This window comes from Ovis canadensis, chromosome 9 (genome assembly GCF_042477335.2).
Source record: "Ovis canadensis isolate MfBH-ARS-UI-01 breed Bighorn chromosome 9, ARS-UI_OviCan_v2, whole genome shotgun sequence".
Classification (NCBI taxonomy): Eukaryota; Metazoa; Chordata; class Mammalia; order Artiodactyla; family Bovidae; genus Ovis; species Ovis canadensis.
Genome location: NC_091253.1, coordinates 23,323,286 through 23,338,747, shown reverse-complemented (window position 1 = coordinate 23,338,747; position 15,462 = coordinate 23,323,286). Strand labels below are relative to the sequence as shown.

The following is a 15,462-nucleotide window of genomic DNA, read 5'->3' as shown; positions in this document are numbered from 1 at the left end:
CCTGTAGGAGACCCGGACGCGGCGTGGCCTATCTAGGCGCGGTGGAGGCTGCGTCTCTCGGTGGCTCTGGAGAGTGCGTCCGTCAGGAGAAAGGCTCAGGGCGGGGAGGGCGGGAGGGCGGGGCCCAAGGCGGACTGGGAAGTGTCGCGCCCTAGGAGTGGCGGCCTGGGAGGCGTGGGCGTGGCCCTTGGGGGCGGGGCGCCCTGCGATTGGCGGATGCGCAGACGGGGCGGGGCGCCCCCTTTGTCTGTGTGCGGTGCGGGCGGCCACCCCTGCGGGTGAGGCAGCTGCGGGGACGGTGAGTCGGGGCGCGGGCTGTATCTGCAGTCTCTACCCGCGCGCCGGGTTGGGGGGCCAGGACCCTCCACGCGATCGGGTGCTGCCCGCGAGCTTCCCTTGCCTTTCCCTGCCCACTCCGAGCCCCTACCCCGCTCTCGCCTCCCCTGGGCCCTCCCCGCTCCCGCGAACGGCGAGCCCTACGCCGCCGGTACTCGGCGGCGCCCGGAGCTCCGGCCTCGCGCGGGGCCCGGGTGCGGGCCGGGGGCGCGAACACTCATTCCACCGGGATCGCCATCGGCATCTCTCCGGGGAGAGTGCTTCGTCCCGAGTCCACTCCCGCCTCCATTTTTATCGAGGCTCGTCTCTCGGTTATTTATGAAAGCCCCTTTCGTGAGCGCGAGCAGCCATTCCCGGGGTCCGCGGGCGCCTGCCCAGCGCGACGCTTCGGGGCCGGGAAGCCGGACCCTCGGTGTGCGCTGCCTGGCGTTTCCGTTCTGATCAGCTTGGTTCTCTAACGGGTGTATCGAAGACTTTCTTCTCAGACTATCATCTGACTCCGGTTGTGATGTTTTGTTCTAAGATGGAAGATTTCGAGTGTTCAGTGGTCAAATATTTACCCTCGAGGCTTTTGGCTTTGTGCTGTGTCTTAAAGGGCTTTCCCTACTCCAAGTTGAGTTCTAAAATAAACTCGTTTTCTCTGGTACTTGTGAAACGTTGGCTCCATCTGGAATCATTTTGATGTGGGGAAAGTTGGAAATCCAGCTTCAGTGTTTTCCCTAAACCCAGGTATTTCTGGCACTACTGAATAACTCATTTCGCCGTTGATTTGGAAAACCACCTTTGTCCAGTGTTAAATTCTCCCAAGTCTTGGGTCCATTTCTGGCATTTGTGTTGTTTTGATGTGAAAAGGTTTTGATTTTCATGCAAATCTGTGGGTTTCTGCTCCCCAGAGTTTATTCAGGTTCTTTTTATCATATAATTTTAAAATTTAGCTCTTTTTCATTCATTAGCTGTGTGCTTTCAGTATATGATATGAAATGATCTCCTTTAATTTCTGTTCTTTTTTAAAGCTTAGTTACAGCTCAGTTTTATTCAGCAAATAAAGGATAGTACACCCTCAAGGCGTGAGGGCAGGCTGCTGGGACCCCAGAGGAGAGGCTAATTTCTGCTTTTGCTTAGCTTTCTGGGAGATTGGTTGAGCTTTGTGCAGAGGACTAATTTTAGACCTGTTGTCTGAGTGAGGTTACTGGAATGTCTTCCTCAGGATTTTAATGCCTGGCCTATCTTGTTTGTTTATAGATTTGGCCCTCCTCTGCCCTTTCTAGTCCAGGACTGCTTGGCTCTCTGCACTACCACTTTGTGGATACAGGGGGCAGCATTAACATTTTTAAGGTTTACTTTAACCTTGTTTCTTGCTGTCTGTGACTAGAACTGTTTTCCCTGAATATTTTCTGACTCCGTGTTGCTGCTGTGTAGAATAGCTACCTGTGTGGATACATGTCTGTGATCATTTACCTCTGAAGCATGTAGGGTTGTGGTTTGGGCTTACAGGTGGATCAGAACTGCCTCTTTGGAAGGTGCTTCCAGCCTGGAGAGCCAGGCTTTGAGCAGATGAAAAAAGAGGAGTGGGTCTTCCAGTGGGAAAACCTAGGGGTGAGGATGGTAAGGAAGAGTGGGGAGACCCTGGAGCTATCCACCCCAGGCCAGGGACTGCAAGTGTGCCTGTCACACCTGTCACCGTTGGCGGGGTCTTTGGGAAGAAGATCTTCAGTAGTTCCAGCAAGAGCTGCTGCTGCTAAGTTGCTTCAGTCGTGTCCAACTCTTAGCGACCCCATGGACTGCAGCCCACCAGGCTCCTCCGTCCATGGGACTCTCCAGGCGAGAGTGCTGGAGTGGGGTGCCATTGCCTTCTCCGCCAGCAAGAACTAGAAGTTACTAAAGCTTAGCTTACAGAACAAAATAACGTTGAATCCTAAGCTCTCTCGTCTCTGCAGCCCCGTTTTCAGTTCCTGTGCCTGAGTCACCACCCGAGCCAGAACTCGCTTGGAAGAGTGTCTCACTGCAGTGTGATCACTGCTGCAGAGAACGCTGGCCTGCTCTGCTTTGGTTTGGGTTATTCTCTGGGGCGTAGGTGGATGGGTCACTGTTGTGGGCACCCCTTGGGCGGGTGCTTTTTGTACTTGTTTCTGTGTTGGGGGTGGCATGGCTTCCCTCAGAGCCAGTTTGACCCTCCATGGTGTTAATTCCGACTTCAGGGACCATCTAAACAGGACTTGACCTGCTCACCTGCTCTCCCTTCCTCCCTGAACTCCTGTTGCCTTGAGCTATGGGCCCTGAGAAAAAGCCAGCTTCAGTGCCTGGGTGGCTCTGTTGTCATCCCTGTGGTGTCAGTCAGCAGCCTGCAGTGTTTTTGCATGTCTTTTCATTCCACGCAGATTTGTTCTAGGAGACGCAGACCTTATCTACCAAAGTACAGGTAAAGAAAAAGGAAAAACTAGTTAGTTTCACTTTTACGTGTTTTCTTTCTCTTTTATCAGAATATAGAGTCCTGTTCCATTTGAGCTACTATAACAGAGCACCGGAGACCGGGCAGCCTGTAAAACAGCAAATGTCATTTCTCACAGTGTGGAGGCCAGACATCTGAGGTTAGGATCAGCAGAGTCGGGAGCCCTCGTCCTGGCTGCAGACATTGCGTCCTCACGTGGAGGGAGGGGGCTCTTATCAAGGGGACTCCACTCTCAAGACCTGAGCACCGCCCCTGCCCCCCAACATTGAACATTAGGTCATTTGGAGGCACAAACATTCAGAGCAGAGCAACAGGCATACTTTATGATATACTGTTTTCCTTCAGTACTTAGAGGTCATCCTGGGTAGAGCTCTTCCACTTTCTGTTTTCATGTTTCTCTGGAATTCACTGGGTGGGAATCTTGTCCCCTTCTCTGCCCCTCCAGTGCCTCAAACAATTGCCCGGGGGTTTGAGTTAATCTCATCAGATGAGGTGACGCTTGAGTTACATGCTCTCTTGAACCTTGCTGTCCTCCGGAGGCCCTCAGAGGAGCTGTGTCATCTCAGTCTGGTGTGCCTACTGCTGTGGACAAGGGCTCACATCCCCTCGTGGTCCTAGGGTCATTGTTGTGCAACAGGAGCATCGTGAACACTTCCATATCCTGTTCTTTCGCTGGCCTGTCTGGCCGCTTGGCGCAGCCTGGATCTTGGTCTTCGTGGGTGCGGGACTGGTGGGGAGAAAGACTGGTGGATCTGGCGGCAGCACTATCTTGGAGTCTGTTCTGAAACCACACAATTCATGTGGGATTCGAACTCACGAGCTGAGACTCGAACCCACTGTCTCTTAATTGAAACCACACACCTTTGCTCAGGACTTACTGAAGCTCAGGTTCTGTGTCTCTCAGTGCAGAAGGAATTCACAGCAGGATGCAAAGTGATAGGTGAGAAGTGGATTTATTTAGAGAGATACACATTCCTTAGACAGAATGGTGTCTGTCTCAAAATGCCCTGAAATGTAAGGTGGTTAGTTTCCATGGGCTGTGTAGTTTCATAGGCTGCTGAATAGGAGGATTAATCCAACTATTTCAGGGAGGGCCAGGGGCTTCCAGGAATTCAGGAATTGGGCCACTGCCCACTTTTCACTTTCTGGTCATCTGGCCTTGGAACTGTGGGGACTGTGGGTGTGTTGTCATTTAGCTCATGTATTGTAGTAAGCATATAATGAGGCTCAGCCTCCACTGGAAGGGGAGCCTTCCGCCATCTTGGGCCTGGTTGGTTCTAACCAGTTTATGTCTCATCTCTAAGGGTTGTGCTCAGTCCCCTTCCCTTCTGGTTTCAAGTCCATCGGAGAAAGGCGTGCATTGCCCAGAGGTATGTCTGCTGCACCTAAATAGGCCAGGTGACTTTCTCACCTGAGGGAGAGCTAGCAGAAACCCCACTTCCCCACTGCGGCTGGAGTAGCTGCTCCTTCGGCACTTGTTGCTGTTCTGAAGGGTGGAGTGTGGAGTCATTTCTCCTGTAATTTCATACACTTGTTCAGCCATGCTTGAGCCACTGGCTGCTCCGCTGGGACTGGCAGGGGGTGTGAGAACAATGAGGCAGAGGCCCCCAAGGTGGGTCGGGAACCGTCTCAATGAGAGGGTGATGCCTGAGCTCCAGCTGAGGGGCAGGAGGCAACCGGCCGCGGGCAGGGGCCCTCAGAGAAGGGCTCTCAGCAGCCTCAGGAGCGGAGGCGGGGCTTGGAGCCGAGGCGGGGCCCTGCGTCCCGGGGGGCGGGGCCTGGAGCCGAGGCGGGGCCCTGCGTCCCGGGGGGGCGGGGCAGGACTGTGCTGTCACTGGAGGGCGGATCCAGTGGGCGTGAGAGGGTGAGCAGGACGCCGACTTCAGGATCTGGATCGAATGCAGGTGCCAGACCAGGGGCAGGCCAGGCCTGGGGAGGGGGTGGGTGTCGGGGCTGGATGTAAAGTGTCTGAGGTGCTAGAGGACACCCATGAGGAGATGGCCAGCTGGAGCGGAAGGGGGTTGCCAGCTTAGCGCACCAACAGGAGCCCTGTGCTCCTGGACGTTCAGGCCTGTGGGGCGGAAGCAGCTCAGGTTACAGACACGGGCTCGGGCGGGAGCCGGCCTGGCTGGAGGCTTCGGGCTGAATGATCCAGTAGCTCCTAGATTAGCTGTGCTGGCTGCCAGCACCCAACCGGGAACCCGCGAATGGGGTCCCTATGGGGGCTCATTGTTAGATCCTGCCCAGGTGTGGTCAGGTCATCGTGAAAATGACTGTCTACCTCCTCTGGGTTCCCAGAGGACCAGAGCTGCATGGTTCAGGGAGGCAGTATCTTGTGCTGGTTAGGGTGGACAGGGGTGCCTGCCGTGACTGACTTGCTGGAGACTGGGGTTACCCACCGCTGACAGCAGACAAGGATTTGGTCATATGGAGGTCAGAGGAGACCCTGACAGGGGCCACTTGGGATGGAGGGGACGGGCCACCTGAGGGAGTGGCTGGATTAGGCCATAGGGAGGATGACTGTCCATGAGAGATGACAGGTGTGGGCAGCTCTGCTAGGGGGTGTGGGCACTGGAGTAGCCTCAGGAGGCAGCGGCTCCCCCGCTGTTGGTTCTGAGAGCTGGTGAGGCGGGACCAGCCCCGTTGTTTCCAGTTCTTCATGCCTGGTGGCACCCTCATGCCTGTTTGTCCAACATCAGTGTTTCAGATGAATTCTAAGCTAACTTTATCCACTCCTTTCATTTTTTCCGGGTGATGGGCCTGCTGGGCTTGTGCCCCCTTCTGTCTGGCGGGGTGGGTGTGGCACATGCCTTAGCAGTGCTTGCCCCAGTGTTCCCAGAGCCTGCCCAGCCCCAGGCCTCCCCATCAGGTGCTCAGACCGAATCTCGGGGTCCCTCTGGTTGCATCCACCAGAACCGGGCTCCCACTGGAGCCGCCAGGCAGGACCAGGCATGCCCAGGGCATCAGCGGGTCCACAGGAGGGTTGTGGTCCCCACACCACAAGTGCAGCCTCTCCTCATGGGGGTTGTCTCTGGAGGCAGTCAGGCCTGGTGTTTCCCCCTCACCATGATGCGCTCACCCAGCCCTGTGTGTGTACTGCAGGCCGTGCCTGGTAAACTGGGCAGTCCAACGGCCCTTGGGGTGCATGGCATCCCCAGGCGTCTTGAGTGGGACCATCCTGGGCCCCTCATATGCTCCTTCCTCTTCCTCAGCCCTACACGCTTCTCCGATACCGTCTCCCTTCGACGTGCCACGGCCCAGATGATGGCAGCGGCCCGGCTCCTGCCGCCACCAGCGGTGCCTCAGGTGAGTAGCCCAAAGGCCTTTGCGGCGCCCCTGCCATCCTCGCATCCTCCCACTCCCAGGGGCCTGGTGGCATCTTGAGCATCACTGCATTTTGAACACTGTGGCCCCTTCCTGTCGCCCTCCCCGTCCATACCCCACCCTGCTTGCACCCTCCTTGTCTGGGACATGGACTGTGAGTGCAACCTGCAGCCCCCCCTGTTGTTCCAGGCCAAGGTGACCTTCGAGGACGTGGCTGTGTTCCTCTCCCAGGATGAGTGGGACCGTCTGGGCCCCGCCCAGCGTGGCCTCTACCGACACGTGATGATGGAGACCTATGGGAATGTGGTCTCCGTGGGTAAGGCCCCCTGCAGGCCTTGGGAGGGGGGCGCGGTGAGGGTGCTTGTGGATATTGTACAGATGAAAGGACTTCCCTTCCCATGAGCAGGAATTCCAGGATCCAAGCCCGAGGTGATCTCCCAGCTGGAGCGAGGAGAGGAGCCGTGGGTCCTGGACAAGCAGGGCAACGAGCAGCTCAGGGGCTGGGGCATCAGCCGCTCAGGTGAGCTCGGAGTGGCCTCTGTGCACTAAGGGCTGTGCACCTGCGGGTGCTCCTGGGGTCTGACCTGGCAGGGACTCCTGCGGATGAGTGGGCAGCAGGCAGAGGCCCAGTGCAGGGACTGGGCAGGGAGGTAAGTGCAGCTGGGTGTGGGTTGGGTGCCTTGAGGCAAGGTGAGCACATGTGGCTGCCAGGCCCCTGACAGGTCCCTGCTCTGAATGGACATCAGAGGTTGAGGGACATGGGCTGGTTTCGGGAAGAAGGAAGCACCTAAGTATGAAAGGGAAGTTTCTTAACCTGACTCTTAGTGTGGTTAGAGCTGTTTGCCGTGAGACAAAGGAGCCCACTGTCCACAGCTGTCCTGGGGGTTCCACCCAAAATTTGGCAAGACCAGACACAATAGCACAAGTAAAGCTGTAAGAATTGGAAAGAAAGAGGAAAAGCATTGCTTGTAGTTCATGATATTGTCTATATGTGAGAAGACTGATCAGGACCTGCTTGGTGGCCCAGTGATTGAGAATCCGCCTGCCAGTGCAGGGGTCACAGGTTTGATCCCTGGGCCGAGAAGATCCCATGTGCTGTGCCAAGCCCATGTGGCACAACTGCTGAGTCTGCTTTAGTCCGGGAGCCACAGCTACTTGGCCCACGAGCCACAAGCGCTAGAGCCTGCATGCCTAGAGCTCGTGCTTTACCGCAAGGGAAGCCACCGCAGTAAGAAGCCTGCATATCACAACTCGAGAGTCACCCCGCTCACTGAAGCTAGAGAAAAGCTGTCACCGCAGTGAAGACCCACCGCAGCCAAAAATGAAATAAATAAAATTATATTTTAAAAAATGCAAACAAGAACATGTTGACGTCCTAGGCACAGACCCCTACAGATGCTTCAGGCAGAGTCCGTCTTGGAAGTGCCTTTCCTGGTGTAGGGACTGCTTGGTTTTGGAGCCTGCTATTTTTCAGGGGCTCTTGTTGGGGTTTGAGGAAGTCCATCGCACAGTACCTGTCCTAAGTTCTGAATGAATTCAACAGTGAAGTTTACATCTCAGTAATGCTGTTAAACCACCAAAAAAAGGGAAAATTGATAGGACTTGAAAATATCCCTGTTACAGAAAAAGCAAAATCCAGTGAATGTGGCCGGTTGCCATTCAGTATGCTTCCTAATAAGAAACCCCAGAGAGACCCTAACCCCCCACAATCAGGTAGGGAGGGCTTCTGGGTCTTGGCCATGAGGCAGAACATGGGTCCCCTGGACTGAGAAGGTCCAGCTCTCATTGGCTGTCTCCTCCCAGGGTGCCCCCCTCGGGTCTTGCTCTGCCCGCTGGGCTTCTCGCTCTAGGACATCCCTCAAGGACCGTTTTAACACTGTCCCCAACCAGGCCTTGTGGGAACTGGAGGAAGCAGCAGAGGCGTTGCTGAGATGGGCCTGGGAGGACTGGCTCTGCCCCGTCCCCATCCCCTGCTGTCACAGCCCTGCCCGCCTGTCGAGTACCCTGGATGAGCGTCATTCTGAGTAGCCAGTCCTCCTGGGACAGTCCTGTTTCCTGGTGACGTCTTGTCAATTCAGTGGCTCTGTCTTCAAGGTTTACAGTCTGCCATCCTCAGCATACCCTGCTCCCCCTGCTCAACCTGCAGTGCCCCTGACCTGAGAGTAGGGACACCCCTGCCTTCTCGGCCATCCTCACTGCCACCTGCAGGCCCCGTCGTGTTCCCCAGGTGGGAACCTGCAGGACGGGCTCTCAGGAGCTCGTGCTTCGCTCCCGCAGCCCCCTCCTTGCCGCGCACAGTAACAGGTGTAGTCCTGCCTTGGTTCCGCCTCTGATGGCCTCTGGACCCTCCAGGGAGGGCAGGGCTGCGGCTGTGACCGCATGTGCCCCTCACAGGCTCTCGGATCGGACCTGGCCCTTCTCCAGCCACACTGTCAGGTGGGCACCTTTTCTGTTTGTCACCCGCTGGCAACTTCTAGCCTTGGGCACCTGAGGCCGCCCTGTACCAGTGAAGCACCTGCAGGGTGGAATGTACTCTGCAGTCTCAGAGCGGGTGAACACGCTCCCTTTGCTTTTGGTTTTGTTTCAGGATGTGAGCACAAGGATCAGGACCAGAACGCAGACTCCAGCCTGAGACCGCTCACTTCGGAGGAGATATCAATGATTCTGAGGAAAACGCCTGCCGAGTGGAGTGATCCGGGAAGTTACGAACCTGAGCAGAGTTTCCGGCTGAGTCCCAGCCCTGCCGGCCCCCCTGAAGGCCAGGCTGTGAGCCCCAGCACGCCGGTCGCCCAGCGCCCGGCCGTTCCTGGCGGGGAGAGGCCCTACCGGTGCGTGGAGTGCGGGAAGTGCTTTGGGCGGAGCTCCCACCTGCTGCAGCACCAGAGGACGCATACTGGGGAGAGGCCCTATGTGTGCGGTGTGTGTGGCAAGGCCTTCAGCCAGAGCTCGGTGCTCAGCAAGCACAAGAGGATCCACACGGGCGAGAAGCCCTACGCGTGCCACGAGTGTGGAAAGGCCTTTCGAGTGAGTTCGGATCTCGCTCAGCATCACAAGATACACACAGGGGAGAAGCCACACGAGTGTCTCGAGTGCCGCAAGGCCTTCACGCAGCTCTCGCACCTCCTGCAGCACCAGCGCATCCACACTGGCGAGCGGCCGTACGTGTGCGGTGTGTGCGGCAAGGCCTTCAACCACAGCACCGTGCTGCGCAGCCACCGGCGGGTGCACACGGGGGAGAAGCCGCACGAGTGTGCAGAGTGTGGTCGCGCCTTCAGCGTGAAGAGGACCCTGCTCCAGCACCAGCGGGTGCACACCGGGGAGAAGCCCTACGCCTGCGGCGAGTGTGGCCGCGCGTTCAGTGACCGCTCCGTCCTCATCCAGCATCACAGCGTGCACACTGGCGAGAAGCCGTATGAGTGTGGCGAGTGTGGCAAAGCCTTCCGGCACCGCTCCACCCTGCTGAACCATGAGCGCATCCACACGGAGGAGAAGCCGTATGGCTGCTACGCCTGCGGCAAGGCCTTCGTGCAGCACTCCCACTTGACCCAGCACCAGCGGGTCCACACCGGCGAGAAGCCCTACGTGTGCAGCGAGTGCGGCCACGCCTTCAGCGCCCGCAGGTCCCTGGTCCAGCACCAGCGGGTCCACACCGGCGAGCGGCCCTTCCGCTGCGCACAGTGTGGCAAGGCCTTTAGCTTGAAGGCCACGCTGATCGTGCACCTGAGGACCCACACGGGCGAGAGGCCGTACGAGTGCAGCCGCTGCGGCAAGGCCTTCAGCCAGTACTCGGTGCTCGTGCAGCACCAGCGCATCCACACGGGCGAGAGGCCGTACGAGTGTGCGGAGTGCGGCCGCGCCTTCAACCAGCATGGCCACCTCATCCAGCACCAGAAGGTGCACAGAAAGCTGTGACCTTGCCTGTACGTGAAGCCACACTTGGGAGCTCGGGCTCCCAGCCCTGGGAAGCCTCCCGTCCGGGCGAAGCCGCTGCCAGTGACACCCAGTGTCACCGAGGAACTCACGGGCAACACCGAAGCGTCTCTGTAAGAACTTCAGAGGACACCTCATTTGCTTCTCTCACCGTCTTGAAGTTACGTCGCAGAGTAGTCTCACAATGTAATGAGTTTTGGTAAAGACAGCTACTATTCATTATTAACGTTAGTTTGTTAGAAATGAGAAACTAAAGGAAGTTTCAGCATAAGGACCACTGTCCCAGCAAAACTTCCTCATGCTCCAAATAAAGGTTTTTTTTCTTAGAATATTATATGCCTTTCCTAAATACAATGGTTGTTCTGATTATTGCACTTAAAATTGGGATGTTGGACTATATTTTCAGTATTCTGTTAAACAGTAAAGTACTGTGTAGAAAAATGGTATTAAAAATATTGTTACCAAGTGTCATCATGTAATATGGCTGAAAATCCTAACTGTGTGGAACTACTTGTTTTCTATGAAAATGATCTAAAGATTAATTAGTGAGAAATGATATAAATTTAGAAAACCCTTCATCTGGTCCTTTAATTTTATTTAAGATCAGAAGGGATGTCCTAACTTATTAGTGAAAATTCAACTCAAAAATGGATCTTTCCCCTGAAACCTTTGCAGATTCATAGGATGTCTTGGGCTTCGGGGCCCATGTGGGCTTAGGACTTTGTACTCAGAGCCCAGACCTCACAGCTGCTGTACCACCTGGGTGCCTCTTTTTTTACACATTATGATGTTTCCCAGAAATGTTACTAAAAAAGTCTTTGGTGTACACTTCTAAAACAAAATTCTCAAATAGCTTTGTGTTTACTGTTTCTAATATTTCTATTTCTATGATGAAGGGTTTTCTTCATTTTTTACTTCTAGTTCCAAGAGAGTCTAGTATCCATTGTCATATACTGTGATAAATCTAGTTTATTTATAAGTTTTGTTTTTTGGCCAAGCAATGCAGCATGTGGGATCTTAGTTCCTTGACCAGGGATCGAGGCTGTGTCCCCTGCACTGGGAACACTGAGTCTTAAGCACTGGACCACCAAAAGCCCCTGTTCATTATTTCTAATAATTTTTTTCCCCTTGATGTTGAGAGCATCATCACCTCAGGAAAAATTAAGCAGTAGAGTGTTGATCCTGAAGTCCATAGCAGTCACTGGTGAAGATGAAAAGCGTCCCTTAGAACTAGTCACAGTGTTCATGCTTCTTGCTGATATTTTTAGAATAGGTAAAAAGTATAAATTGTAAACAGTTCATAAAATTATGATAAGCTGCAGAATAATAAAAGGCAAAAATTACTTTTTAAAGTTTAAAATATAAATTTAAAAGTTTATAATTAAAGGTAAATCAAAATAACTGAAAGGAAATTCTAGAAATATGTAAAGTTATCATAAAGGAGCTTTTAAACAAAGTTTAGACAATAATTAGACTAAGAAAAAACCAAAAGCTTGCAGTTTGTTACAGACTTAATCAGTAAGTAAATGGTGCAACAAGTAAAATGATACAGTTTGGTTAAAGTTGGTAAATTTGGTGACTAGATGAAGGTTCTAGAGTAATTCTCTGAGATGGGTGGGCATGGCATAGGCTTTGTGGATACAGGAGCTGCAGCCCAGAGTGGTCTGTGGTCTGAGTTCCCAAGCCGGTGTTTGCCTGCTTGTGTGTATGTATGACGCCTGGGGATGGTGTGCAGAGACACTGATGCACTTGGGCTCTCTCCTTTCCTCTGCTGATCGCAGGTATTTGATGTGCAGAGGGAATTTGCGAAAGAACCTGAGCACCGGGTACAGGCCAGAGATCCCCTGCACTGTGGCGGCCCTGCATCTCAGTCCAGTTCAGTCGCTCAGTCGTGTCCGACTAACCCCATGGACTGCAGCATGCCAGGCTTCCCTGTCCATCACCAACTCCTAGAGCTTGCTCAAACTCATGTCCATTGAGTCGGTAATGCCATCAGCCGTCTCCTTCTCTGTCACCCCTTTTCCTCCTGCCTTCACTCTTTCCCAGCATCAGAGTCTTTTCCAATGAATCAGTTCTTTGTGTCAGGTGGCCGAAGTATTGGAGCTTCAGCATCAGTCCCTCCAATGAATATTCAGGACTGATTTCCTTTAGGAAATTGGGCTGGTTTGATCTCCTTGGAGTCCAAGGGACTCAAGAGTCTTTTCCAACACCACAGTTCAAAAGCATCAATTCTTCGGCGCTCAGCTTTCTTTATGGTCCAGCTCACATCCATATGTGACCACTGGAAAATCCATAGCTTTGACTAGACAGACCTTTGTCGGCAAAGTAATATCTGCTTTGACATCTGTGTCTTTGCTTTTTACATCTGGGTGCCAGCAATTCATGGGGGACCCACCATCGCACGTGTCCTCCTTCTTTCCTGGGCCATTGAACCATCCGTGAGCTGTTCTTCCCAATATAGAAGAAGAACTGTCTGCTTGCCAAAACTCCCCATCCAGTAAGATCCACATGAGCCAACTGCCTCCTTGAGACACAGATCCCAGTTAAATGAGCTCTTTCTATGAGATGTCTGCTGATTGTCCCTCATTGTCCCACTTCCTAGAATGGGGACCTCCATTCCTAGAATGGTGACCTACTCTTGAAAACTCTCTTTCCTTGGTAGACAGGCCAATGTCCTACCTTCTCTCTTAGCAGACATGAAGGTGACCCCAAAAAGCTTCAGTTTTGCCAGGAAGTTCTCCCTGCTCCTATACTTGGTCTCAGCTGCTGACGGTACCAATGTTGTGAAGGTGATCGGAGACTGCAGAGACAGTCTAGTGAGGAGGGGAAGGCCTGGTGCTGATGTTTCTGGGGAAGTGGTGGAGAAGTGGCTGACTGCAGGGCTGTTGGTGAGCACGGCACTGCTGGGGGGCCCTGGCGAGCGTGTGGTGACAGGAAGGGATGATTGTGGGTGTCGACAGTAGGGGAGGTGATGGTTTGGGTCAGGTATTGGAAAGAAAAGGCATATTGACCAGCATGGAGTCAGGGGACGGGGGAAAGGTGATGATTTTAGGGTGGAGTATTGTGTGGACAAATGATTACGATGGGCCAGCGGGTACAGGGCAGGCAAGAGTCCCAGCCACTGGTGCCCATAGCCTTATTTTCCTTCCCACCACTCCAGCTCTTCAATGATGCAATTCAGCTAGCTGTGTCTTATGAATAGAACTCCCGGGACCTCCTGGACAAGGTTTTGCAGGAGCTTGAGGTAGGTTTGGCACAAATGTCAGGTGGCATAGAGAAAATGGGTTCTCTCCATAGGGTGCAGTGCATAAGCTGGTAGACGGACAGCAGGCAGAACATGCTCGTGGGCATGGCCCCTAGAGGTGTCAGAGCTACAGCTGGGTACAGGCAAGGCCAGGCCTCACCTCCTTGTTCACAGAACGTTGACTTGGAGCAGAAGGAGGAGGATATGCCAGACAAAGCAGCGTGACCACGTCCAGAGCCCTTCTCCCTCCTGAGCCACAGGAGGGCTCTCCATGGCCCACCTGGTGGTGAGGGGCAGTTCAGAAGACCCCTCCCTTGATAATCCTTCAGCTCTCGGTTGAGACAGGCTTCCAGGCCTCCCCCTGCCATACCTCCTACAAACCCAGCTGTCCCATTTGCACTGCCGGCCCCCCCCCCCCGCCAAATTTCCGTGGCCCGTGAAACTTGATCCTTCTGCATGGTTCCCTCCCCTGTGGGTCGGGGTCAGAACATGCCACTAACAGGTGTAAGGCCCATACCAGACCCTGAAGCCAGATTAGAGATGGACCCTCCAGGCCTGTGGGACAGTAAAGAGAATCAGAATATTTTAAAAGGATATTTGGGTGTCTTATTTCTCCCCCTCTGAGAGCTGATGTCAGGGCCTATTCATTGCATTTCCACCAAGGGGTTGGTTTCTAATTCCTGACTTTTTCCTTTTTAATCTCAACAAAGCCAGTCATTAAAAAAAAATGATTTTGAGCAGAGAGCTGTTTGTTCCATAAGTTTTTCTAGAGCTCTTCTGGATACGGCCAGTACATTGATGCACAGCAAGGCCAAGATCACAGGCCCGAGTTTGCTAGTGAAAGTGTGCTGGTCTGGCCATACACAGTAATATACAAACATCACGGTGAACATCAAGCCATGGTGAAGGCACATCGCAAGGCATTTGCATCATAAGAATTTGACTTTAGGAAAACTTATTTTAAAAACCCATATTTCAATGTAGGAAGCCTTTCTTCATCTTTCTGAGGACTAGTGTGGACACTGTACCTCCTTGGGTGGCAAGGGCTGCTAAGAGCTGTGATGCTGCCTTTTCCATCCATCTCCAGGACTTGTCGCTCACTAGAATGCTTTTATGATCATCTTGTACATCATTTCCATTAAAAATTTTTTAAAATTTATAATAAATATTGAGTCGATGTGCCTGCTTTGTGGGTATGGGTTTTTTTAGGCAAGAAGTCCTGAGAGAATGAGTATATCAACAAGCCACGTTAATGGGGGGAGACAGCCGTATTTGTCAAGCAGGGGTTGACGAGGTTAACTTTGTTTATTGTCACAGAGATCATTTCAGTGGAATTTAGGGTTTTAAAAGAATGGGTTTTTGGGAGTCAAGAACAAACATTTTTACCCTTTAAATTATTGATGCTTACAATTTCAACTTAAGAAACAACCTGACTAGGGAATTCAGGAATGTTTACCCTGGTGAGATGGACCCTTAAAACAAGAACAACAATTAAAAAAAACCATTATTATAAATGAATAATGTATTTTTAAAAAATAATGTCTTCATTGAGATATGATTCAGATACCATAAAATTCACCATCAGTGTTGCACTTACATAACCATTTTGCATCAGTTCCCATAGAAACAAAGAGTCAACAAATCTTGTTCAGGTGAATTATTGGGGCAGTTCTCTGTCTCTGCTAGGGACTAGCTTCAGCCTGCCTCTCCCTAAGGGAGCTCTGGAGGGCAGACTGTCCTGCAGGGTTGATCTTCCCACCAGGGGGATTTTTGTGCCAGTTAGCAAAGTGTGTGAAGAGGAAGAGGTGGAAGGGATGACTTGTAGTGTCCAGGTTAAAGTGGCTCCTGTTTTAGCAAGGGCAGGTCTCTGGGAAAAAGGCAGCTATGAGTTCAACACTCGAAGCAGGTAGGGGGAAAAGCGTTCAGGTGGGGTGCCAGCAACATCCGTGGCCACATAGCCCTACATTGCTCAGATCTACCTGCTTCTTAAATGTCATTTCATTATGACACACAGGAATACCACTTTGGAGTCTCTTTTGATACTTGTTGAGGTGAAACTTATATAACAAAGTTATCCATGTTAAAGGACACAAAGCGGTGCCATTTAAACAGTTACATTGTTGGGCAACCATCACTTCTCTCTAGTTCTAAAACATTTCAATCACTCTGAAGTAAAACA

The 15,462-nt window shown here is 52.7% G+C and overlaps 1 protein-coding gene across 3 annotated transcripts; it reads left to right on the top strand.

The window, feature by feature from the left end:
- Positions 1 to 224: 224 nt before the first annotated feature.
- On the top strand, positions 225 to 14,449 carry ZNF250 (zinc finger protein 250). 3 transcript variants are annotated; one of them, XM_069599516.1, is made up of 6 exons: positions 232 to 298; positions 2,817 to 2,924; positions 5,998 to 6,091; positions 6,299 to 6,425; positions 6,516 to 6,629; positions 8,697 to 14,449. In XM_069599516.1, exons 3-6 carry the CDS (start codon positions 6,047 to 6,049, stop codon positions 10,019 to 10,021), a joined length of 1,611 nt encoding a protein of 536 aa, XP_069455617.1. In that variant the 5' UTR covers positions 232 to 298; positions 2,817 to 2,924; positions 5,998 to 6,046; the 3' UTR covers positions 10,022 to 14,449. The 3 variants fall into 3 exon arrangements, with proteins under 3 accessions (XP_069455616.1, XP_069455617.1, XP_069455615.1); XM_069599515.1 differs by lacking the exon at positions 2,817 to 2,924 and having other exon boundaries at positions 225 to 298; XM_069599514.1 differs by lacking the exons at positions 232 to 298; positions 2,817 to 2,924 and having other exon boundaries at positions 4,826 to 6,091.
- The last annotated feature ends 1,013 nt before the right edge of the window (positions 14,450 to 15,462 follow it).

Excerpts from the sequence above, each read along its gene's own strand:
- ZNF250 (XM_069599514.1), top strand. The coding sequence starts at position 5,540 with ATGGGCCTGCTGGGCTTGTGCCCCCTTCTGTCTGGCGGGGTGGGTGTG. Across the intron at positions 6,092-6,298 it reads CGCCACCAGCGGTGCCTCAG|GCCAAGGTGACCTTCGAGGA; the intron begins GTGAGTAGCCCA and ends CTGTTGTTCCAG. Across the intron at positions 6,630-8,696 it reads CTGGGGCATCAGCCGCTCAG|GATGTGAGCACAAGGATCAG; the intron begins GTGAGCTCGGAG and ends GTTTTGTTTCAG.